Here is a 27,580-nt window from a genome sequence, read left to right as displayed (position 1 = left end):
TGCATACATTCCGTGGGAGGTCAGAGGTCAGAGAGCCCTAGATCTGGAATTAAAGGCAGTTGGGACCCACCTGGTTTGGATGCTGGGAATCAACTCCAGTCCTTCCAAAGAACAATACGTGCTCTTAACTGCTCAACCATCTCTCCAGCATAAATAAACTATCATGGTCTTCTTATTTTATTTGAGACAGGTTCTCATTATATAGCCTTAGCTGGCCTTTGCTTCAAGAGATCCATCTGCCTCTACCTCCAAAATGCTGGGATTAAAGATATAAAACAGCACCCAATGCTTCCCTGACAAGGTTTAAGAGCCCCGAACTAGAGTTTCGGTTTTGTCTAGCTTCAATTTGTACAACCCTTCTATGTTTGCAGCTCGGCCTCTTTACTCAATGTTCTATAGGAACTCCATGATTAGATTTTAGTCTATGTTTCTCCAGCTAAAAAGGTATCTTAATGTGTTCTATTTTCCCCTTTGAAACCTTCTCTTGGGTTGTTGCAAATTGAAAAAAAAAAGTTGCCACTTTAGAGGAAGAAAATCCTATCCAAAATAATTCCGCCTACTTAGTGCATTCCTGCTAATTACACAGTAACCACTGAATAATGTTATTGGGCAAATACTCAAATTATTTGCAAAACTGGTTCAAGTACATAGAATTTTCATTGTGCTTATCATCTTCAATTCTCTTGATTAGGGACTAAATGAATAAACAGCACAGTATGAATCAACTTTCAAAACTGACAATTCTTTCCTCATTAATTAAAAGGTGCCAGGTATGGTGGTACACCTGGGAAGCAAAGGCTGGGAGATAACAGTGAGTCTGAGGCCAGTCTGGTCTTCACAGTTTCAGGTTGATGAGTTTACATAGTGAGACAGTCCCCCAAAAATAATAAAATAAATAAATAAGTAAATAAATAAATAGATAGGTGTCCCATGAATCTATGCATCTCTAGTAAATGTAGATTTTAAGTCTTGGTTACAGTTTTTCTACGGAAACTCCTGGGAAACAAAGAAGTAAAAGAGTCTGAACCAGGAGATGATGTCAGTTAGGAAAGCCATCAATCACACCAAGGAGTCCGCGGCTTCACTGACAAGGTCCCACCCAGCACTCGCAGCCACCTCCTGTGTTACACAACTGTGGCTTTGGGCTGGCGAGACGACTCAGCGGTGGGCTGCTTACAGCCAAGCCTAAGTCTGATCCCTGAACCCACATGGTTGAGAACTTATTCTTGCAGAGTTTCCTTGGACTTCCGCACGCACGAACACATAACATGTAACATGTACAAACACACGAGCACACACACAAACCTCCAGGGGATACACTTGTCATCCCATATCTCACCCCAGATATGTGCAATTCCCTGTGTGGGCAGGGCACCTTCAGATGACTTCCAAACTGCGTTTACCGACTTTCAGCTCTATCAACAAAACTCAAAACCTTCCTGGCTGCATTTCCACTTACCCCTTTATGGTTATGTATATGCAAACTTATTGAACAGTGTGTTTACTTAAATGATAGGAATAACCTGGTGCTGGCTTTAGAGGGACCACAGTAGGCTGTCCTAGTTATTCACGCTTCCGTAACGGCTGCTAAGCAAGGCCTCCTTTTACAGGAGCCAAATGTCCACGACTCAAAGTTCTCAAAGGAACTCTCAGAAAAATTCTCTCACGATCCAATATAAATTGGATTTTGAAAAATTCCAATTTCAAGATCAAACAAGTTAAAAGTTCCAGCATGGGGGAGGGCGGGCTCCTAGGTGAAGAAGCTGTTGCTGGCTGTTGCTGGCTGGTACTGGCAGGTGCTCCAGGCCTCAGCAATGAGCCATGCCCACGTACATACGGGCAGCCTTAGCTGGATTTCATAGGTTAAAGACATCAGTTTTAAGGGGAAGATGCTAAGTCGGGATTGTGTAGTGAGGAGCTGCGGGCAGGCCTGCTTTTCATCCCGCCAGGATCCCGGCCACCGGCTAGCTTATGCCCCGAAATAACAACACACAAACTGTATTCATTTAAACACTGCCTAGCCCATTAGTTTCAGCCTCTTACTCACATCTTGATTAACCCATATCTAATAATCTGTGTAGCACTCGAAGTGGTGCCTTACCAGGAAGATTCTATCATACGTCCATTTTGGGCTGGAGCTTCATCACATCTGTCTCAGAGAGGAGAGGTATGGCATCTGTCTGAGCCATCTACCTCACTTCCTTCTTCCTGTTCTGTCTACTCCACCCACCTAAGGGCCAGCCTATCAAATGAGCCAGGCAGTTTCTTTATTAACCAATGAAATCAACTCAAACAGAAGACCCTCCCACATCAGGAGTGAGCTATATTAGACAATGTGGAGGGAGTTGGAGGGTGAGCAAGCTGTCCTGATACATTTTGAAGAAATTTCATGACGGCAGACACTTATTTTAAGTCTTCTAAAAAGAACTCCATTTGGGGGAATGCCTCTACTTTAGATCCCAAACCACTATAGCGAAAACAACAAAACTCCTTCCTTCATTTAGAGAAAGGGGTGGGGAGTTATTAACGGGATCCAACCTACTGAATACCTGTTGTTACTGATAGTAGCAATGTTAAGATACAACAAATTCTTAGACGCGATGGTCAATCTGTTACAGCTGCAGCATAACCTACCCTGATGACCTATCCTGATAGCCTATCCTGTCGTGGAACCCTGTGCCATGGGCCAGAAGCACTCTATTCCATACACTCTGATAGGAGCCAGCTGAGGGATGCACTACAGAGGAGTGTGGAAGGCTCTGGGAAGTCGTAGGCATGCTCAGACTTCTGCCTACACCAAGCAACTCTCACGCTATTATCTTGTTAGGAATATCTAAAGCTTTTAGGCTGGCTCTTTATCTCAAGTGTGCCAAAGCAATCAAGTCTCCAATGGCAACCAAAACTGTCCCAGTGCAACACCAAGAGATCTTTCTGGAGGTACTGGATACTGGAACTAGCCAAACACTTAACGACATACCAAAATAGGATGCATGCTCAAAAGTAGGACATATAGAAGATTATTGCAAATGAGGAATTCACAACCTAAGAAACTGTACATTTTTCTTTTTTAAAGTATTAAGAAATCTTCATGGTATCCTGCAGTAGTTAGTCAGAGCTATAAAAATACTAAATAACACATGTATTTTGCCAATAAAATGTAAAGGACAACATTAAAAAGTAACATCTATTGAAATTCCCTTTCTGACTGTGAAATAAAAATAAGATTTGGAGCCTAGCAAGATGGCTTGGCAGATAAGGACATGGACCAAAAAACCTCAGTTCTGTCCCTGGAACACAGATGGAAGGAGAGAAATGACTCCCAGCTATACCATCCTTTCACAGGGACTCTAAGGAAACAGTGGAACTCTCAACTCCAGGAAGACAGACTGGAGATTCCTAACTGAAACTCATAAAGAGAACCACCCCATGTTTCCTTGGTTTTGAATTCATAGAGATGACGTGAAAGGAGAAGCAAGACTGTCTGAGGGAAAGGGGAAAAACAGAGGGATGAGATGACAGCACATCACACACTGCAACAAATACAGGGGGATATGAGTACAGCTCATTACACACCGGAACACATGGCTTTGTGCAACCGCCACTATGTACTCGCGATGAGTATAACGTCAATAAAAACAAGAAGCTTTCTTACAGACTAGCAGTGTAATATTTACAGTCTGAACAAAACAGATCAACTACCAAATGAACAAAGAAAGTTACTACCAATATATGAAAGACTGAAGCAGTATATTAAAACATGTATAGTCACACACATTTCAGCTGTCTATTTTCCTGAGCATGAAACCTTGGTGGTTTAAGAGCCTGGACTACAGACTGGGAGATGGCTCAGAGCACTGTCTGTTCTTGAAGAGAACCTGACTTCAGATTCCAGTACCCTCATCCAGGGACCTACCAACTGTTTCTAATCCAGATTCGGGGAATCCTCCTCTGACCTCCCCAAACATATGCATACAGAGAGCTAGGCATAAACATAATTAAAAATAAAATGGCTAGATTTTAGATGTGTACCATAAATTTAGAAGGCAAAACTAACTCATTTGGGCTTTCAAAGCTTCTAGATTAAAATTCTTTAGATACTTAAAAATTATCAAAGTCAAAGGGATAAAGTTAGACATCACCAACAAACACCTAATCAACTGGACGTATTGGCAGATGCTCATAATTCCAATATCCAGAAGGTCAAGGCAAAAGGACCAGAAGTTGAAGGTCAACTTTAGTTTCAGAGAAAGTTCAAGGCCAGCCTGACATACACATGAAAACCTGTCACAAAAAAGTAAGCCAACAATTTCTAAGGTAGATGTGGAACATGTCTACAAGGCAAGTAAATCCATGGTAGGCTGAAGCACAGGAACTTAAATTCAAGTATAATTTCACAGCTGCAGGCTAGTCTGGGCTACACAGCAAAACAAAAGTACAGACTGGCTCCACAAATCTGCAAACAAAACCGAAACAAACTAAATCAACAGCACAAAACCCAAGAAACAACTCACTGGAAGGCAAGATCAAAGCAAGGCAGAACTAGCCCCAGTAAAAGGGCTAGCAGAGCTGGAACTCTGGAAGCTACCAACAGTCTCCAATCCAATTCCAAAGACCCCACCCTTCCCTGAAAAAGGCCCTTTCATGGGATACCTGGCCACCACTAGTCCATCAACACGAATGACTAAGGCGTCGTTACATCAAGTCCTCAGCCATCCCCATTCCTACTGTTCACTCCAGACACCTGTGCTTCTGGAACAGCTATCTGGTGTTACTAAGGTTTTCTCCTAGAGAGCACTTTATCTGCAGGCCAACGGAAGCACACTGAACAAACCATCTGTTCCTTTTCTGTGGTGGGGCTTTCTTACTCCTCACCTCCCCAGGTCAGTCACTGCTCCCTTCCCGAGAGTGCACAACCTCTTCCCTCAAACTACTGTGCTACCCAGTCAGGGTTCTAAACAGACAACTCAGATGAGCCAGCTGACAGACCACAGGCCTCTGTTGTTTCTTGAGACAGTTTCATGACATACTCCAGGCTGGCCTCCAAAGCATGGTGACCCTCCATTCTCAGCTTCCAAATGCTGTAGTTACCTTACCTTGCCTAGGCATAGGAGTTGACACAATTTAAAAGGATTAGGAGGTATGCTGGTCAATAAAGTGTTTCACTGGGGTGATGGGCTTTGAGGTTCCAGAAAGACAAGTCAGGCCCAGAGAAACCTCCAACTGACTGTGGATCTGGATGTAGGACACTCAGCTACTTTAAAGCAACAAACATGCCTGCTTGCATGTCCCCATGTTCCCACCATAATGAACCTAAATCTCTGAAATTCTAAACCCCAATGAAATGTTTGGTTTATACATATAAATAGCCATGGTCACATATCTCTTAACACCAATAGAACACTGACTAAGACACTGTATGGAGCTGGTACCAAGGAGCAGGGCATTGCTCTGACAGGCCCGACCGTGCTGCTTGTTGGCAAAATGTGGACTTTGGGATTCTGGATTAGGAAAGCAGGTTGAACGTGTCGAGCTGGTCTTAATGGGCCATCCTAGGAGTAGCACAGAAGACAGTGGCAAGCATAAACTGAACTGTGAGGTTCAGCTACAGAAGTTTCAGAGGGGAAGAATATTAGTGGCCTAGAGACCATTCTTGTGGTATTTTGGCCAAGCATGTGGCTGCTTTCTGCACTTGTCCAAAAAAATCTACCTGAGGTTAAACTGAAGAGTTTGGATTAATGGCATTAGCGGAGATTTCAATTCAATCTAATACGGAATATACCATGCGGTTATTAGTGGTCACTCTTAAGCAGATCTATAACCAAGAGAGTGAGCTGCTCACGGAAAAATACAACATGTCGAGCTTGAGAGGAAAAGGAGTACCAAGAAGGGTAAGGAAGCTAAGTACACATCTCGAGGAGATAAAATCTTTAAAGAAAGGCCTCCACTAACCGGAATAAAGGGAGTGTGAGCTCAGCGCAAGACCCCACCCAACCAAGCTTCCAATTTGTGAGAAGTAGCTAAAGAAAAGCTAAAGTGCTGAAGGAAACCACTGAAAACAGAAAGTTGGTGAAAACGTATCTGAACAAGGCGCCCAAGTTCTTGCCCCATTAAGCAGAAGAACTCAGCAGCCGTGTGGTTCTGTGGAACCTCCCTCCGCTGAAGAAAACCGCTGAGTCCGGGGCTGTGTTAAGGTGTCCCTGGACAGAAGATCAGAGAGGTCAACATAAAGGCATGAAGGTGAAGCCTGGATTGTGTTGGAGACCCCAAAGTCATGAACTACCCGCCAAAGAGAGCCGCTAACAAAGAGTTGAACCAGCCCAGTGGAGGTAAGAGTGTTGCAGATCTGAGGAGTGTCCAGATCTGTCTTGACATCAGACATGGAGATGCGAGTCTGGCGTTTGTCCTGCTCGTTCTCAGTCTTGCTTTGGCCCAGTATTTCCTCACTATGTGCCCTTTCCTCCCCTTTGAAATGATAATGTACATTCTATGCCACTTTATGTTGGAAGTACATGGTTTGCTTTTCTTTTTTATTTCATAGAGGTGAGTTAAGAGATTACTTTGAGTTTCAGAAGACTTGAACTATGAATTTTTAAACATAGGCTCATATACTTGAATGCATGGCCACCAGGAAATGCCCCTATTCCTTGTTGGGAGATCGGTTTTGAGATTTTTTTTTTTTCTTTTTGGTTTTTCGAGACAGGGTTTCTCTGTAGCTTTGGAGCCTGTCCTGGAACTAGCTCTTGTAGACCAGACTGGCCTCGAACTCAGAGATCCGCCTGCCTCTGCCTCCCGAGTGCTGGGATTAAAGGCATGCGCCACCACGGCCCTGCTGGTTTTGAAATTTGAGAAGTCGGGCCCAGAGGCTCGCTCTCTCTTTCTCTCTCTTCCTCCTGCCCCTGTGGATCCAGATGTAGAACTCTCAACTACTTCTCCAGCACCATGTCTGCCTGTATGCTACCACGCTCCCCTCCATAATGGGCTAAACCTCTGAACTTTTTTTTTAAAGCCCCCTATTAAATGCTTCCTTTTGTAAGAACTGTCGTGGCCATGGTGTCTCTACACAACGGTAGAGCACTGACTGGTCCCAGCACCCCAGGAGCAGAGAGAAACAGATCTGAGTTCAAGACCAGTGCGATCTACATTAAAAAACTCCACACTAGCCAGGACTGCACAATGAGAATCTTTTCAACAAGCAAGCAAGCAAGCAAGCAAGCAAGACTACACAGTGAGAACCTGTCCCACAAATAAATAAGCAAATAAATACAAGTATACTGCGAGAACTTATGTTATAAAGAAACAAATAATCAAGCAGGGCTACATTGTGAGAACCTTTATCATTCATCAATCAATAAATAGGGACCCATGGTGAGAGCCTGGTAAGCAAACAAACAAATAAATGTGAGTGAGTAGGGCTGCACAGTATGAACCGACAGACAGACAGACAGACAGACAGACAGACAGACAGACAGACAGACATAGGCAAATAGGCAGGTAAGTAGGTGGACAGATGGACAGACGGATGGACGGACTGATAAGATAGGGCTGCATAGTGAGAACCTGTTTTATAAATAAGTAAGAAATAAGGGGCTAGTAAAAAGTGCTCAGCAGTAAGGGTGCTTGGTGCCACACTTAATAACATGTATTCAGTTGGATCCTCTGGACCACTATGATGCGAAGAAAAACCAACTCCTACAAGCTGCCCTCTGATCTCCACATGACACCATGTCACATATATAATCCCAACCCCACCCACACATATGTAGAAATAATCAAATGCAATTGTAAATTTTTTTTTTTAAAAATCCCCCAAACCTAAAGAGCAACACTTACAGTACCCGAGGGAGCCTGTGACAGCTGCCCTTTGACTCTAGAGACCTGCCGCCCTTCGACAGTTACCCGCCCCAGTCCATCCCCATCTGAAAAACTGCAAAATATAAATTTAACACATCTGTTTCTCCTTCCTGAATGTACAGAAGGATCTACTCTCCAGTCCATGTGATAACTATTGGGCTATGTGATAAGTACAAGCCCACGAAAGACCAGTTTTCATGCTCTCGCAACTCCTCCCAAATGATTTGGGGAATGCTGGGCACAGCTATTAACATCACAAGGCAAAGGAGTCCAGAACCTTCGACCAACAAACAGAAAAAGCAAAACAGAAAACAACATGACTACAAATTCACTCTGAAACTGCAAAGAACCCTCTGTGAACTTAGGACACAGGGATTTGGGAGTATAAATCTAATAATTACAATGATACTAATCTTAAGTTTTTTTTAATTCTCTACTATGCTAACAAAATGAACATCTGATCCATGTGTTCTCCATTTTAAATGTGAGCACATTTGACACAAAATCAACAAGTATGAATCATAGAGACATAACACACACATAGATTTATAAGCAAAACAAATGGCTGTTGCGCACATTATATTCAACTTACAGTGTGAGCACATTTCCAAAGGGTAACTCGCCTCATTTCCCTGGGGAAAGAAAGAATCAATTAGTTATGAGATACACCCAAACGTCTTTGGAAAATTAAACAACTTTTTTATGTGACAAGACAGGTAAATGAGCCCCAAATTTATTATTTAGAATTATAAACTATACTTAACTGGTAAGAAAACATATTACGCAATATTGTAGACAAAGGGTAAGCTCTTGTTAAGATTTATGCAAGCATTTGACAAAATATAGTTCAAGTTTTTTTAATACCATAAACATACTACACACAAAATTCCACATGTTAGAGACTGTCAATGCAGTCACTTGTCTTGCTGGATGAACTGAGTTTGCTTTGTTTCTTTCTGAAACACCGTTCCAAGGTCCGGCCTTGAGGTAAGGATGACGTAGATCTCCTGAAGCTCCTGCCTCCACCCCCAAGTACTGAGGTTACAGGTCTCTGCCAACATATCAGGCTAATGAACTCATTCTGATGAAAAGTTCAGAGTGAAAACATTCCTGTCTTTCCTGCTTAATTAAAGTTTAATTAGACTGCAAAATAAACTGTTAAGAAGAAAAGCCTTGGCCTGGAGGGATGGCTCAGCCATTAAAGACTAGGCTCACAACCAAAAATATAAGAGTTCGGTTCCCAGCACTCATGGCTGTTCCTCCGGGTACCGAAAAAGGGGGGGGGGGGGAGGAAAAACCTTGTTATCAATTATACACAGTCAGTAAAAGAATTCTCCAAATCCTGTACAACCTAAAATATTAGTGAGATGCTGACACGGCCATGAAGCCCCATATAAACCAACCAGCCACTTAAAACTACTTCCAAGTATTTCTTTATGTAAGGAGTCCTCCTGTCCCCTAATTTATGTATCCCCCCCAAGTTAGAGGGAAATGGTGCTGCAGAAGAAACATAGGCCTAGGTTTCCTAAAGTTAATATGTCTTAAATTTACAAAGTAAGAAAGCCTGCAGAATTCAAGCATTTTACAAATGGCCAAGTTGTTCACAAGACCACTTGATGATCAAGTCCTTAAATAAATCTCTTTGCTTGGAGTATAAGATAAACTATATATTGGGTTTTTTGGACAGAGTCTTACTATGCAACGTTTTCTGCTTCTGCCTAACATGTACAGGCATCAAAGGTGTGAGTCACTACGCCCAGTATAAGAACTATCATTACAATAGTCAAAAACCAAATAATCCCAAGAAAATCAATACTCTCTGCCTCCAAGGAGCCATGCCACACCAAGTGTGTAACTAGCATAAAACAGTACACCAGGAAACTGCACGAAGCTGTACTTCAGAAATAACCAGCAATCACGGGTAGAGAAAGGGGCCCAGGGCCTGCCCTGGAGAACCGAGAAATCACAGGAGGTTGTATTTGTGAGCAAAAGCACCTCAGAGGGGGAAGCTCTAGCAACCTGGGGTCTGCAGAGGGCTCCCTGTCTTCAGCTGCATTAGGACACCACCCCCCATCCTCCCCCAAAGCTAAGGAAAGAACTAGCAGAGGGCTGACAATCTCTGGTGCTCACAGAACTGAGAATGTGCCAAGACGTCCAGAGGGATGGGCAGATCTCAACACACAGGGCGCCAAGGTACAGTCCTCAGAAGGTCTGCATTAACCATGAATTAAAAGGCTATTTTGGGCTTACTCTAGAAGAAGATTTTTAAAATCAAGCTGAAAATCAGTATGCTAATTCCAAGTGACCTGAGAGTAGGACGGAAGAAGCGCTCTATAGGAACAAAACAGCATCCAGAAAACAGCACACACGTCCACATCTGACAATGAAGAAATACCTTTCTTATCAAGTCACAGCATGGGTAAAACATGTTTTTTAAAAAGCCACGCAGAAAGACCATGATTACAGCCTATCACCTAATCTGTAAAAAATACCAGAAGGTAATGAAATCTATACAACAGTCTCTATTCTCCTATAATACGTATCGTAAGTATCCTCAATAAAGATAAATTATGCACAGTGGTGCATCTGTGATCCCAGCAGTTAGCAGTGAGTTCAGGACTAGCTTGGATTACATGACACTGTCCCTTTTTGTGGGCTGTTGGTTGTCTCAATATTTGTGTCCCCCCCCCCCACCTTTTGTCAACTTGACACAAACCTAGAGTCATCTGGGAAAGAAACCTCAACTGAGAAAATGCCTCCTCCATTAGACTGCTTGTAGGCTGGTCGGCTGGGCGTTTTCTTGACGAATGATTAATGTGAGAGCATCTAGCCTAGTGGGGACAGAGCCAGCCCTGCGTGGGTCCTAGATGAATAAGAAAGCAGATGAGTAAGCCCCCAAAAGAGCCACTCAGCAGTTTCTTAACTGAGCAGTAAGGAACAGTCCAGAGGACACTGCTCCATGTTCTCCGCTTTAGGTCCTGTTTCCTTCTGCACACTTTATACTTTCCGTGCTAGGACCAGGAATTTCTCCAAGAAACTAGCCTCCTTTTGGAAAGGGATGCACTTTAAGTCCCAAATTTTAATCTGATTTATTCATACTTTATGTTTTTATACTACGACTAATCCCTAGCATACTGATTCTTCTTTCATGGTACTATCTGGGTGTAACTTTTCCTATAAAAATTTACATCTGATTAAATTGATGTACTAATAATCTAGATATTTTCCTATATGTAAAGACAAGAGTATATTATTAGCCCTCTTTAACAGAACTACTTGTAAGGAAAACTGCACACATATAATGCAATATGGTATGCATGATCAAAATTTAAACTGATGTTCTCAATACTATTTCTCCAACATATAACTTTGAAAATGTAATCTAATCAGTCTATGGATATCCGTGTGTGTGTGCGCGCACACACACACACACACACACACACACACACACACACACTCCTGCCTGCCTGTGTGTCTGACTGTCTGTCTGTCAAGAAATTACAGAACCTAGGCCCAGAGTAAAGTGTCACTAAAGACAAAACTTTACAATTTTGGAAATCAAAATTCTCAACATATACAGAGTAAAATTACCTCACCCAAAGAACAGATCATAAAAACCCCACATAACATGAATCCTAGCTCAGTGGGCAGGGAATTTGCCTGTCGTTCCAGTACTCAGGAAGCTGAGGCAAGAGGATCACTTGGGCCCACTATTTAAGCTGACCTACAAAACACAGCTGAGACAGTTTTTCAAAACTTAAAAAGGGGGAGAAAGGTAGGCACAGTGACACACACCTTTAACGCCAGCAATCCAGAGACAGAGGCGGTAGGTGAATCTCTGTGAGTTTGAGACCAGCCTGGTCTACATATCAAGTTTCAGAACAGCCAGGGCTACACAGTGAGACCTATTCTCAAAACAGTAATAAAGTTAAAACTAAAACATCACTTAAAAAAAATAGCAACCAAAATTTAAAGAATTTGAAGGAGAAATTTGTTAACTGCAAAATGAGCAAATAAGAAATAGAGAAGAAACAGAGGTGGGAGCTGTGCTTATGTTTATAACCCTAGCAGCAACCAGCTGGGAGCCAGGGAGACCAGCAGCAAGTCATCCAGTTAGACTATCTCAAAACAACGACAAACCTAATCCAGTGTACACAGCTCTACCGTTTATCATGGCTCTATCAAAATCTGCATTTTTCTATATTCTTAGAATATATGTGTTTACGTAGTCTATTAATACATAATTGATGAGTAGGATGCATATAAACAAACTAAGGAAAAACTTTAATCAGGAAGAGGTTAAGAGTAATAAATAACAGGGACAATAATTCCCAATTTCCTCTTCACTGTAGATCTTCTATGAATCATAGTAATAGAAAAGCACAAACTGAATATGATCAGTAACTGTAAGCTATGCTGGTTGCTAAACAACAAGAAATGATCCACATATCCATTCTCCTCCTCCCTGCCAAGTGTCTTTAAAGTGACCTTAGGAGATGAAATTTTCAAAACAACTTGCTGATCTAGTCTAATATAATCAAAACATTTACTTTTGTAAAAGTGTGTACGGGTGTTTTACCTGCAAGTATGCCTATGTCCATCTACAAGTCTTGTACTCTTGGAGGCCAAGAGAGGACATAGGTTCCCCGGGGTCTGGAGTCACAGATGGTTGCTGTCATGTGGGTGTCAGGAATCAAACCGTAGCCCTCTGGAGAAGTAGTCAGGGCCCCTAGCCACTGCGCCTCTCTCCTACCCTCACATACTTTCTCATTTACTAGCCATCTAAAGAGACAACACTATTTTAAGTCTTCCTCTTCAGGCTCCTCAGTAGCAAATGCCTGCTTTGTTCACTATGTTCTCTACTGCAGGATACAGCGCATACCTACATATTCTAGTCCCTAATGCTGACTACCGAGCCACCACGGATGAACTTCCAACCATCCTTCCTCTCCGCGTCAACCACTCATTTGTCCAGGAACGTTTGTCCGCGACATTAAACAAACTCAAAAGGGAGCTGGGGGGTGGCACTATATCCAAAATGGTGTTTTAGCAAGCAACCAGTATACCGCAGGTATCACCACACAAGACTTCAGTGTCCGGATTTAAGAATATAATCCAAACGTATACGCTACACATTGAGTATTGTTGGACGCAGCGAAAACTTGTATAAAAGAAAGCCTTCCGAGTTCACAGACACAATCTGCTGCTCTCCGTGTGATATGTCCTAACAATAGTACCGCTCTTCAAAGGACATCTTAAAGTCCTAAAACCCTTCGGATGCCTCAAATGTATTAACTGAAAACTTAATTACCTTTAAATTAGAACTAAATGAAGACATTTTAAAAGCAGAATAATCTGCTAATAGAGCAAAGAAACACTCTAGAAGTTAAGTGAAAATAAGTGTGGATGGAGGGGGCACGCGAACATTCACTAGATGAAAAGAAGGAAGTGACATTTCTGTTGCGGGATCCTTGCTAAGGGACTGGACGTTCATATCCGCATTTCCTCTCCAGCTGCCCTTCAAGTAGGTAGGGGCGACCAGGCTAAGCAGCAAGTACACAAAGTTAGAAACAAGATGTGAACTGATTTGATGCTAATAAAACCATAATACCAATACTCCTTGGTCTGCTGCACAAAATATAAAGGGAAGGAACACTTTCAAATTAATCTCACAAACCAGTGCCACCCTAAAAGCAAAATCAAATAAAGAGGAAAAAAAAAACCTAGAAAACCACAGATGTGTTTCTCTGAAAGATAGAGATGCAAAGACTCTAAAAATATTTACAAACTGAATTCAGGAACACATTAAAATGATCACACCATGACTTAAGTGGACTTCATCCTTGAAATGCAAGGTTGGTTCAACAAATGCAAATCAATAAATGTAATACATTATATAAAGTTAGAACAGTTATCATGCAGTCATCACAATGGATGCAGAAAAGGCACTGAACAAATTTAACAAACTTTCATGATAAAAGTCCTGGAGACATGAGGAAGAGATGGAACATACCTCAAAATAATAAAGAATCTATTCAACAAGCTAACGGCCGATACCGTATTGAATGGATGAGGACTAAGAGATTTCCTCCAAAACCAGAAACAGAGAGAGACATCTACTCGCCTCCCTTACACAATAAAGTACCCAAACCTTAACTATATCAACAAGGAGGAGAAAAGATATAAGAGCTAAATATAAAATGGAAAAAAATCTGTCTCTATTTGTAGATGAAGTAATTCTGTTTAAAAAACCCTATAGGTCCAACAAAAACTCTCAAAATAAGCACTTTCAGTAAAGATGCAGAACGCAAAAATCAATATATAAAAGTCAGTGGCCTTCTAATATGCAAACAATAAACTCACAGAAAAAGAAATTAGTTTTCCCAAAACAAAGTACTCAGGGATAAACCTAACCAAGCAAGACTTCTTTCTAAAATGAAAACTTCAATACATGGCAAGAAAACCAAGACAACATACTAGACAACAGGAAAAACTTCCTTGCTCCTTGATTGACAGGATCAATATTGTAAAATGGCCATCTGGCAAAAAGTAATCCTGTCACAATGCAATACCCATCAAAATGCCAATATTATTCTTCGGAGAACTAGAAAGAAACAATCCAAGAACTGGTAAGGAGCCAGAGAAGACCATGAAGAGCCACAACTCTGGGAGGAAGAGCACAGCTGGAGGTCTCTTAACACCTGGTCTCATAATACATCCAAGAGTTACAGTAACAAAGACACCTGACACTGGCATAAAAACAGAGAATGGAACAGAACACAGGACTACGAGAAACAAAGCTATGGCTACCTAACCTTTGTGAAAGGCACCAGAAACAGGCAGTGGAAAAAATATTACTGAACTAATGGTGTTGAAAATCAAATATCCAGACAGAAGAATGAAGTTAGACAGGTAGGGTCTTTCACCCACTATGTGGATCAAAGGCCTTATCTTAGTACCGGAAATGCTGACATGGTTAGCATAACACAGAGAATGCCCTTCAAAATACATGTTTAGGCAGGAATTCCCCAACAGCATAGGAACTTGCCCTGAGAATCAGCAGAAGGGACTCTATGAGGGTAAAGTTTCTAAGAGCTAGGAAATTAACATCAGAACAGACAGCCACAGGACTGGAGAGCATCAGTAACCACATTCCAAGCAGACAGCTAAGTTAACATTCAGAATTTTTTAAACATTTTTTAAAATTTTTCTTTCCTTTTTTATTTTTATTGATTTTTATTGAGCTCTATATTTTTCTCTGCTCCCCTCCCTGCCTTCAATCCTCCCTTAAAGTCCCCATGCTCCAATTTACTCAGGAGAACTTGTCTTTTTCTATTTTCTACTTCCCATGTAGATTATATCTATGTAAGTCTCTCTTAGTGTCTGCACTGTTGTCTAAGTTCTCTGGGATTGTGATTTGTAGACTAGCTTTCTTTGCTTTATGTTTAAAAACCACCTATGAGTGAGTATATGTGATAACTGTCTGTCTGTGTCTGGGTTACCTCACTCAAAATAATGTTTTCTAAGTCCATCCATTTTCCTGCAAAATTCAAGATGTTATTTTTTTCTGCTGTGTAGTACTCCATTGTGTAAATAACATCCAGAATTTTAAAAGGGTCACAAAAACTAAACACCAAATCAACAATGTACTAATTAAAAGAATAACCCTCTGCCAAAAAAAAAAAAAAAAAAACCCACAATGAAAATCCCCCAAGTGACCGGTACATATTTTTTAAATTGTCCAACATCCTTCTTCACCTGGGAAATGCAAACTAAAATCACGTTGAGAATAACATTTCACCCCATTAAGAACGGCTCGCATGGAGCAATCTAACAAATGTTGGCAAGGATGTGAGGAAATAACCCTTATTCACTCCTGGAAGAGGGCAAACCAGTGCAATGTTAAGGAGGTCACTATGAAGGCAGCTCAAAAAAAAATTAAAAACAGAACTATCATATGACCCAGAAAACCATTCCTTGGCATATCCCCACAGGTATCCCTACACTACCACAGACACTTCCGCATTTAGAGGGATGGACAATGAGATGGGACATATTTTTTCACATATCTGCGCACTTACTTATATTTACATAACTAATATACTTAAATAAAATCACGGCATTTTCAGGCAAATGGATGGATCGGAACAGTATAGTTAATACTAACCAAGGCAATTTAAGTTCAGAAAGAAAAATGGCATTTATTTCTCATATGAAGACCCTAGTCTATAAAGTATAGACAGATATGGGGGTAAAGTCTAAAAAAAATACTAGAAAAAAGACCGAGAGAGAGTAAAATTAGGTGAGGGGGAAGCCCTGGGTGGTGGGGCAGAGTAGAGTAAAAGGATATACGTGATATAAAGGAGGAAAAAGGACGGGGGGGGGGAGGGGCACAGGAGGATGGGGGTAACAGAAGAGTGGGAGACGAAGGAGAAAGAAAAAAAATCACTAAAACAGTTTGAAAGTGCCATAATTATATTTAAGACTTTGTGTGCTAACTTTAATAAAATATCTCAGCTTTGCGCCAATATATTGCAAAACAAAGCTTATATACATTGTACAGGAGGAACGTGAAGCTATATCAACAGAAAAATAAATAAGGAAGTCCTAGTAGAAGGCCAGGTGCGAAACCACGCTGGCTAATCGTCACAAGAGCCGAAACACAGACGGGTGGCCAACGTACACTATAGCTCAGAGGGCTACTACAACCAAGTGACAGCTGAAGCTAGGAGCACACCGTAAGGTAGGCACTTACATTCTGAATGAAAAGCTTGAGATATCCAGAAGGCAGATAGCAAAAGGCATTAGAAGAAATCAAGGGAAGTGCAATCCAACAGAAAATTACTTTGCAGGAGACTGAAGAATCAATTACTAGCCAACAAACTATGGCCAAATAAGGTCGACCACCAGCTTTTTAATCATACAATATGAATGAGAGGCAAAGGAGGGAAGGCCCAACCAATTACATAAAAAAAGACCTATCCAATATAACAAAATTGTTCAACAATAAAAAGAAATGTACTGAGTTTTTTGTTTTCTGAGATAGTCTTGATCAAGTAGGCACAAATCCACAAACCTGCCCAGCCTACTAAGCGCTTAGATTGCACGCATGCGCCACCATGCCGAGCAGTCATACTGATTCATGGAACACGGATTCACCATAAGACTTTGCTAAGGAACGTAAGGATAACATCCATAAAGTGGGATTCGCAGATCACGTAGTGATCCTATGTTCAGCATCTGATGGACTGTTTCCCAAACAACTAGAACATTTACACTCCCACCACCAAACTTTTCACATGCCTGTCATACTGATCTGTTCTCTTTTTTTAAATTGTTGCTGCCTTTTAATCCACAGCTGTCTGAATCTGCACCTTCAACTTCGCTCAGCCCTGGTCAGGGAATTCTGTTCCTCAGGCACTGATTCTTCCAAAACTACCAAGGAACTTAACTAAATCTATGTCCCTCTAAAGAACTCAAAAAGATTCAAAGGCTGAGGTGGAATTCTGCTTCCCAGAGAGGCTGAATAGCAAGTAGCTCACCTCCTCTCCTTGTGTCTTTTCCCAGAAGCGCACCTCAGCCTCCTGGCCCCTCCTTATAAACCCTTCTCCATCCGGCTCCTCCCAACCACTTCCACTCAGCTAGTTGCTGACTCAGCCTCCTGACCGGAAATAAGTTTTATTCAATCAAACACATCTTTGCATCATTAAACAAATGCTCCAAAGCATAAACAAAAGTAACACACCTTAAAATAATATTCTACAACACTGATCTTTTTGTTTCCAGCATTTTAATGATGAAGCTGACCACATGGGAATGGACAGCTAAAAGCCAGAGAGATGAAATACAGATACTGAAAGTCAGACAGTTTTCACTACTTATTAGCTCACCACTAATCAGTGAGCTTCATTCAGAACATCTAGTATTAAAGAGGCAGCTGTTAGTTCTTTCAAGGCCTAGCCTCTGGTGACAGAAAGCAAGCTAGGACCATGTTACAAGAACTGGACCCTCAGAATAATGAACTGGGTCTTTTTCTTGTGTAGAAGAGCCAGAGAGAAAAGAGAGACCTAAGGAAAAAGCCTACTGTGAGACATGCAGCAAAGATTTACCTCTCTAACACAAAAGACAGTGGAGGAAATCATTTCCCTCACACTTCTGTCAGTGTCTGAGGTAGTAGGGGTCCTCTCCTGGCAGGCAGAGCTTAGGAAACATGGTTTATGCAATCAAAAGTGGCAAACTGTTAAACCACCCCCATAACTCTCTGGCTCTGAGTTTCTTCTTATTCTGTGAAACAATACATTCCTTATTGTTGAAGCCACCTTGATACTTGTAAACAAAATACCCGAGGGATATATTTTCTACTTTTGTAATCACTGTACTGAGCAGACGTAAAACAGATTATGTGGACTGAAGAGATGCCTCAGGGAGTAAAAAGTTCTCGCTGCCCCAGTGTGAGGACTGGACTTCAGATTCCTAATACTCACATACTTGGTGGGCATAGCAACCAGTCTCTAATCCCAGTGCCTGGAAGGCAGAGACTGGGGAGGGGAGAAGGGGGTATCCCTAGCAAGCTGGCTAGCTTGACTAGTCAAATAGAGAAATTCTATGCTCTTCTGCTGAGAGACTTCAGACCTGGATATCTAACCTGGAAAACAATCCAGGCAAGCATGCAGTGTCAACCTCCGGCCTGCACATGCGCACACATATATACCCCCCCATACACACACACTTTGAATGCTGGTGTTGTTAATTTCACAGGGCCTGAATGGCCTAGGAGACAAGCCTTTGGTAAGCACCTGTGAAGAATTAAATTGATTAGATTAAGTGACTTGGAAAGACCCCACCCCCGACACACACACACACACACACACACACACACACACACAGAGTATGTGACATCGCCACTGTTTCCTAGGCTTGTGTCCCAGGTGGCATAAAGGAAGAAGCTAGCTGAGCACACTTCCCACTCTCTTCTCCCTGAATAGTGTCCTGTGCCTTGAGTCCTCCAAGACCACTGTGCCTGTGAGCCAAAAGGCCCCACTCTCTGTGACTCTGGGAGGTATTTCATCAGAGCGCCAGAAAAAGTAACTAAGATACAGGCAGGCAGGCAGGCAGGCTCACTCACAAACACGAAAACACACACACACATACATAAGCACGCACAGGAAGGCACGCACACCTGTAGATCAAGTGGGCATTTTACAGATATAAAGGGAGGGTGAAAAAAACCCAAGGCCAAGGCTCTAAAACACAGGTACGTTACAGAGTATCACCTGAAACTCAGAGAAACTATGTAACAGAATGAAGTGTTTTTCAGCTCATGGGTAATGTGACTAGAATCAATGTAACAAAATAAAGTTCAAACTGGGCAAGCAGAAACATCATCGTCTTCCCACAGACCCTACTGCGGCACTTGTTATAACAGTTAATACTTCTTCATTCTAGGCATCTGACTCCTCTATGCTATGAACATCTCTATGGCTCCCCACTCCATCTTTGTGTCTGGCAATGCTTGCTGCATGTAGTAAGTGAATATTAAGTGTTTGCTCAATGAAATCAAAAATTTAGAATTATACTCTCAGTTCAACAATTGTTTCTAGACTGTTCAGAAACAGCAAAATTAGTTTAAATGGAAAGCAATCACTATTCATATTTTGAGTTTCCTAAAAAGTAAAAAAATTTACTACTTATAAATAAAAACAATCTTACACATTACTCCCTATTTAAATATGTAATGATCTTTAAGCAGAATACTTCTCTAACTTTCGGAATCAATAATACCTTCCTCTGGGGCTCACTTTCCCCGTGTACCTAATACACACTTTGAAGGCTATGTAAGTGTCTGGGGGAATTGACCCTGGCATAGAATTTACCAAGCAAAGAGAAAGGCAAATCAGACAGGGAAAAAGATTACAAACTAAGCACCAAAAAGTGAAAAGGGAGATAGTTCAGAAACAGCCTGACTGGGTTAAAGAATGAGAGCGGGAAGAAACTGTGGGACAGAACATACATAGCGTGCAAAGGAGCTTAAAGTTTAGACCTAGAGACGCGGCAGTAACTTTTCACTGAAGGTAGAAAGACATCAGACTTTCTTTCCAAAAGAGAACTAGTAGAGACATGGTAAGTGAAGAAACTAAAGGCAAAATCTTGAAAGCTCTACACTGACTTCAGAAATAATACACAAGAGGAAACTATGACCGTACGATGTGAGAAAACAATCAAGAGGCATTTAACAGATCTAAATTATAGGACATTTTGCTATTATAACACATTAATACCTTTCACCCTACTCCCCCAAAACGCTGCAAGCTTTTTACTTTATGTTCTTCTTTTTGTTGTTGTTGGGTTTTTTGGTTTTTGGTTTTTTGAGACAGGGTTTCATTGTAGCTTTGGAGCCTGTCCTGGAACTAGCTCTTGTAGATCAGGCTGGCCTTGAACTCACAGAGATCCACCTGCCTCTGCCTCCCAAGTGTTACTTCATGTTCATAAGACTATACATTGGCAATAACATGGTCTACCATTAATTCCAGCACTTGGGAGGCAGAGGCAAATGGATCTCTGTGAGTTCAAGGCCAGTCTGCTCTACAAATTGAGGTCCAGGACAGCCAGGGGTGTCACACAGAGAAACCCTGTTGCAAAAAACGGAATGCAAGGAAATAGGGGAGAGAGGCAGGGCAGGAGACGGAAGGACAGACAGACATGGTCTAGCTGGAGATATAGCTGAGTCAGAGTCGTTGCCTAGCATGTGTAGTACTTGGGTTAGTCCCAGAAGGTGCAAACTTGGCCTAAGGAAGGTAGACTTTGGTGCAGACACTCAAAATCTTTAATTCTACAGCTAAAGTCCTAAACACAGTTACCGTTGTGTGGATAATAATCCAATAGCTCTGTAAAGGCACAGATGAGCAACTGGAGGCATGAGGATGACCTAGTTTAAGTTCGGAAACACGGGATAGCTCTGTAGCGTCTATGGAAGTGTTCAGTCAATTCTTTTGACAGAACGGAGCCTTAGTGAAGAGGATAAGGTGCTTTTCCGCACCAGACATGGCGCCACATTCTTTGGCAGTTTGTTTTCATGCATATTAGTATACTCTCAATTCAGCTGCCACTACCTGGTGGGGAAAAAAGATTTTATGTATGTATGTATGTATGTATGTATGTATGTATTTATGGGGGGGCGAGACAAGGTTTCTCTGTACTTTGGTGCCTGTCCTGGAACTAGCTACTAACTTTTATAGACCAGGCCAGCCTCAAACTCACAGAGAGATCTGCTTGCCTCGGCCTCCCGAGTGCTGGGATTAAAGGTATGCGCCACCACCGCCCGGCCATAAAAAGATTAATTTTTATACTGACGCTGTCACTCATTTCCTTGTCTACGGACAGTACTAAGCCAATCTGTGTTCCAGAGATAAGTACTGGGTGAACTGAACGTGAGTGATTTGCCTAATAGCTTAGAATGTGGGAAGTGGAGAAAAAAAGCACGACCAGACCATTTCCACTGAAGGGTGGTCCTCTCTAATGAGAAAAAAACAGCAAATAGCTATGGAGTCTTCAGACTATATTGAAGTTTTTCTCTTTATAATGCATGACACTTTAAAATGGGAATGTGATATAAAAGGGTCTTGGACCAAACCCAGAGGAAAGGCTAAAAACAAATCCTAACGACGGTCAGAGTAGCAGGACAACAAGCAGAAGAACTAGTCACAGAAGCCACCAAAAAAAAAAAAAAAAAAAAAAACCAGAACTCTTAACTTTCCAGAGAGGCACACAGTATAAAGAGGAATGAATAGCCAAATATATTAAATGACTCCCTACTAGATTTCCAGACAGTGTGGACTGACTCAACTGGAAGCGGTGTTTTTCTATTTTAGATAGAAGTCTAATGCGCTATGACATTTATTCTGGATCACAATGCTAAAATAAAAAAAGAAGAAAAGAAAAGAAAGAAAGAAAGCAGAGCCAAAATTCAAATGAGATGCATAACCATTCTGGACCAGCACTACCTAAGAAAAGCTTCTGCAATGCAGAACACAATACTATGGATCGAATATCCCTCCTAAACTTTGGCTGAAACTGTCATTGTATTATAAAGGACCTTGCCTTCATAAATGGATTAACCTCACTACTGTAAGTGACGGCTCAGGAGAGCACTGTGAGGAAAACTCAGAACTCCTCAATGATTAGGAGGTGCTAACTACAATGCTGTGGAAATATGCAAAGATAGGCTGGCGTGACGGCTCAACCGTGCACGCTGACAGAGCCAAGTTCAGTTCCCAGCAACAACAGATGGCTCACATCCCAGCCCCAGGGGAACTGAGGCCCTCTTCGGGCCTTATGAACAAAAATAAGGCTTAAAAAAGAAATGCATCCAGGTAAAACCATCCTGGTGAGGTCTGAAACACAAATGAAAAAGTACTCGAAACCAGAGCCAAGTCACCTTTGTTACAAGGAACACATAAACGTTCTAGGATTTCACGGAATTTGGACAGAACTGAAAGGCAATAAACTAGGCCATTTGGAAGAAATGTCGAAGCCGCAAAGCTTGAAAGGGGCATGCCTATTCTGTAGGACCTAGCACTGTGTCTAGAAGGCTCTGACTCAGTTTCACAGTTCAGAGAGGAATTTAACTTGCTTGGAGGATGACTGATGTGCTCATTCACACCAGATTCACATACGACTCCAGATTTGGACCTCTGCAGGACGCTAACCAGATAAGACTTCTAGGACGAGAAAGGGGAGCCTAGGGAAAGGGAGCAGAATGCCAGGGCACAGATGTCCCCTCAAGAAGGCTCTTCTGCTGAAACTTAGCCATCAAAGCGTGTGTTAACATTTCAAAGTACAGCCTGTGAGAAAGCATGAGAACGGGATCCCTGCACCAGAACTGGAGGCTTTATAGGAGGAAGGGGTCCAAGTCTGCACACTCTCACTCTCTCCTGTGATGCCGTCCGCCACACGGACACAGCCAGAACCGTAGCAGGCCTCAGGAAGACACACACAGTAGCCACCCTGGGCTAGTGAGCACTGTTGCAACTCAGGAACTGAAATCAGGGTACTGAAACCTTACAAAGTGAGGTGCGTGAAATAAGAAGCAGAAAAGTGGTATAAGCAGAGCAGCAGCCAGTTAGAGGCTCAGCTAACATACACCAGTGTCACTGATAAACTTACCATGACTGAGAGATGAAATTCTGTTATTAGAGAAGAAAAATTTATAATCACACATAAAACTTACGTATCCCTGCCGGGCGGTGGTGGCACACGCCTTTAATCCCAGCACTCGGGAGGCAGAGGCAGGTGGATCTCTGTGAGTTCAAGGCCAGCCTGGTCTACAAGAGCTAGTTCCAGGACAGGCTCTAAAAAAGCTGCAGAGAAACCCTGTCTCGAAAAACCAAAAAAAGAAAAAAAAAAAAAAAAAAAAAAAAAAAAAACTTACGTATCCCCCATTACCCATTTTTTCATCAAACCTTCTCCCCTTTTTGAGACAAATCTCGCTATATAACCCTGTAGCCTAGAACTCGCTATGTAGAACAGGCTGGTCTTGAACTCAGAGATCTGTCTACCTCTGTCTTCTGAGGGCTGGGATTAAAGGTGTGTGCCACCAAGCCCAGCTTCTAATCTTTATTAGTGATCGTGCTAACAAAAGAAAAACATGTAAAGCCCTAGCCCTCCCCGAGCAGTTATAAGCAGTTCAGGGTAGATGGGCAAGAGGAAGGTATTCCTCAGTACTGCAGCCACTGCTAAGTGGCTGCACTCAAGTAAATATCCCCCATATGCTTATGCAGGCAACCCTAATTAAATGTACTGGGAGGCAAGGCAAGGAGGGAGCAGGAGGGAGGGAAGGAAGCTTACTGTAAAGAGGGGCTTGGTGGGCCGGACGGTGGTGGGGCACGCCTTTATCCCAGCACTCGGGAGGCAGAGGCAGGCGGATCTCTGTGAGTTCGAGACCAGCCTGGTCTACAAGAGCTAGCTCCAGGACAGGTTCTAAAGCTGCAGAGAAACCCTGTCTCGAAAAAAACGAGGGGCTTGGTGGGAGGGAGAAGGGAATAAGGGAGGGTAATGGGGTATAAATTATGTATTATGAAACTGAAAGAATAGAAGCAGCAGGCATTTAGTATTTCACACTTTGTCCTACAGAACTTAGAGTTCTGCAACACAGTATTACAAACTTTACCAAATGATAACACTACAGGTAAAACAGGTTATCTGGGCAGGTTTCTAAGAACCCTCATAAAACCCAAGCACAGAGCTAAACCCTAAAAGGTACTCGAACATGTTCTTGAATTTGACAGACATACCACCTACCCAGTCACAAAGGCAGGATTCTCTAGTAACCAGCCCCTGTCTTCTGCCTAAATGAATATGCATCTAGTCCTGCCTTTCCAGCCTATTACTGTACCTTTCAGGTCCTTACCTGTGCTGTTTTATGACAATCTGATAAAGCTAGAGTCATCTGAGAGGAGGGAGTCTCCACTGAGAAAATGCCTCCATAGATGGGGCTCTACCAGCAAGCCTTTAGACATTTCTCAATTACTGGGAAATGTGGGAGGGTCCAGTCTGTTCTGATATTGTCACTCCTGGGCTGGTCCTGGATGCTGTCTGAAAGCAGGCTGACAAGTCACGAGGAGCAAGCCAGTAGGCAGCACTCCTCCTCCATGGCCCTGCATCAGCTCCTGCCCCCACGCTTTTGCCCAGCTTGAGTTCCTGCCCCGACTTCCTTCTCTGATGGAATGGTGATGTGGAAGTATAAGCCTCCCCAAATTGACTTTTGTCACGGTGTTTCGTCACAGCTGTCATAACTCTAAGACACTTCTCAAATAAATTACTGCAATTGTTTTTGTGTCATCTTATACTTGGTACTTATTTAGGCTACATGAAATATCTTTGCAATACTTGCTCACATATTTCATTAACCAATCTTAACCAATCCTCTTCCTCCCAAGCTGCCTCCCTTCTAACTCCCATGCCACCTATATGTATGCAGTCATTTAAGCCAGTGGATCTCAACCTGTGGGTCATGACCCCTTCTGGGTCAAATGACCCTTTCACTGGGGGTTGCACATCAGGCATTAACATTACGACTGCTAACAGTAGCAAAACTAGAGTAATGAAGTAGAAATGAAATCACTTTATGGTCAGGGGTCACCACAACACGAGGAACCGTATTAAAGAATCGCAGCAACAGATTGAAATCTTTATTCCATGTATGAAACGTACTTATCTAAAACAAGCTGACAGCTTAACATGACAAGCTCCAATTCTACCCACACGTCCCTGCAAATAACACGACTCTATTCTCCTTTATGGCCGAGTGAAATGTCACCGTGTGTACATGCCACACTTCTGCTGCTCACTCCACGGCTGATGAGCACACAGGCCGGCCGCATATTGACTACTGTGAAAAATGCTGAGTAAACATACGTAAGCATCTAACACGCTGCCTCAGATTCTGTCATGTACACGCTCAAGAGCAGTGTGGCTGAATCCTGGTAGTCCTAGCTTTTCAATGTTTTTATTCACATGTGTGTGCGTGTGTGCACACCACCATGCAGATGAGGAGCCAGAGGACAGCTCTCACATTGGTGCTCTCCTTCCACCAGGATGAACTCCGAGGGCAGGCTTGCATTTTCAGGCAGCATACACCTTTGCTCACCGGGCATTTCTTACTGGGAAAAGCAGCTTCTGCTGTGAGCTTTTCTCAACAACCTCCATTTTGACCACCACAGTGGCTGCTTCAGTTTTATGTATTTCTTAACTCCCACACCTAGAATAACTTATTAAAATAACCAAATAACTAGAAAGCAATCCCTCTTTTAAAAATGTCACTATAGTCAATAAAATCAATTTTTTATAAAAAAAAAAAAAAAGTCATTCTAGAGCTGGAGAGATGGTTCAGAGGTTAAAAGCACTAGCTGCTCTTCCAGAGGACCCGGAGCAGCTCACAACTGTCTATAACTTCAGCTTCAGGGGACCTGACACCCCCAGACAGATCTATGTGCAAGCAAAATAGCAATGCACTTAAAATAAAGAATTACAACTTAAGTTCTTAAAAGCAATGGTTTAAAATGAATTTAAGAGGACGGACCTCTAAAGATCTAGTATAATTTTTCTCACATCTCTCCCCTCCCTTACTCTACAGTCATGCTCAACACAGCTGTTTCTCAACTTTCCATGGAGTTAACTGACTTATAAACCTATTGCACATAAGGTGAAAGTATCATGAATCTCAAACACACATTCAACAATCTAATCTATTGAACACTGTGACCCAACCTAGCCTGCCTACAGCCAAGCAAAACCACAAAGCCTATTTTATAATAAAGTAATGTCTAGTGTAATTTGTCGAATATTATCTATGGAGTGAAACAAATAATTGTTACAGTTTAATGTATGCTTAATAAAAGTATGGTATCTACTGAACATGCCATGCTCCTATAAAATTAAAAAATCCTGAGAGAAACCAATGTTAGGGTCTATCTGCATTTCCTATATCTGAACAGTCTCATTTGTTCATGACTCCACAACTGTGAACATAGCTTCCTATGGAGTGCCCCCTCCCCCACCAACTGACCATTAGTCCTTTTAAGACAGTTCTGCAAGAAGCTAATGACTCCCACTCTATTCTGAGTTACCTGCCCCCCATCACACTTACAGCACCCTAAGTTTGTTGAAAGCACACAGCATACTCCATAACCACCATCGGTTTACCCACTTTGACTCTGCTTAGAAATAACAATCATTTCTTCAAATGTTTACGTTGTTAATACTAAGTAGATTATCAGACCCAACTACAATTTAGATAGGTAACAGTCTCTAAGCAGCTCTCAAATGTTAGCATCACGATTACCTGAAGACCTATAATAACTAAAGTTCTTAGCTCCTCGCCAGGCTGACCTAGGGTTGCACACACCAAGCTTCCCGATGACCAGCTCTGCTGGTCCCAGAACCACACTTGAGAATCCCTATTGTACATAGATCCTCTCTTCTCACCTCCAGGCTATGAAACATCTCCTTCTCCTAGGTGCCCTCACATCCTCCTCCTGCAGGCCTAATCATCTTTAGACCTAGCACGATCCTCTACTTCACAAAGCTTTCTCTAATTTCCAATTCATTGTGTTCTTTGCTCAATTTCTGCTAGGCTTTGTTTATATATTCGCAATACATCACATGCTATTTCACAACCACTGACATGGCTTATGTTTCCTACTTACGCGAGGCATGAAAATTTACTATCTTCTACAACAAAAACAACAGTACGCAGTGACCACAGACCACACCTCCAAATATCTGTTGGTATGAGTCAGTCTCGCTTCTCCTAGCCCAGCCTGACATACACATCCTGCTTCCCTGTCAGTAACAGATACTTCCTTCTTCCATATTGCTCATCTCTCACTGCTGACTGACTTTAGCTGGCTTCTGTATATCATAGCCTGACACAATTTTTAAAGATCATTTTGTTATTATGTATACAATGTTCTGCCTGCATGTATGCTTGCACACCAGAGGAAGATACTAGATCTCATCACACTCATTACAGGTGGTTGTGAGCCACAACGTGCTTGATGGGAATTGAACGCATGAACTCTAGAAGGGCAGCCAGGGCTCTTGACCTCTAAGCCAACTTCCCAACGCCCACCTGATGCATTTTAAGTTTCTCATCCACGATGGGATGTACTGAGAGGAGACAATGTCTCCTCCAAACCTGAATTAACTCTATTGACAATAAAACAGATTCACA

The 27,580-nt window shown here is 42.2% G+C and overlaps 1 protein-coding gene across 1 annotated transcript in view; it reads right to left on the bottom strand.

Moving 5' to 3' along the window:
• Positions 1-27,580, bottom strand: part of Ppp3r1 (protein phosphatase 3 regulatory subunit B, alpha) — a 44,503-nt gene that overhangs the window by 12,999 nt on the left and 3,924 nt on the right. The window contains exon 2 of the mRNA XM_038342739.1: positions 8,444-8,483. Within this exon, the coding sequence (XP_038198667.1) occupies positions 8,444-8,483 (40 nt within the window). The remainder of the gene's footprint in view (positions 1-8,443; positions 8,484-27,580) is intronic.

Source organism: Arvicola amphibius, chromosome 1, assembly GCF_903992535.2.
Source record: "Arvicola amphibius chromosome 1, mArvAmp1.2, whole genome shotgun sequence".
Taxonomy (NCBI): Eukaryota; Metazoa; Chordata; class Mammalia; order Rodentia; family Cricetidae; genus Arvicola; species Arvicola amphibius.
This window is presented reverse-complemented; position numbering and strand designations above follow the sequence as displayed.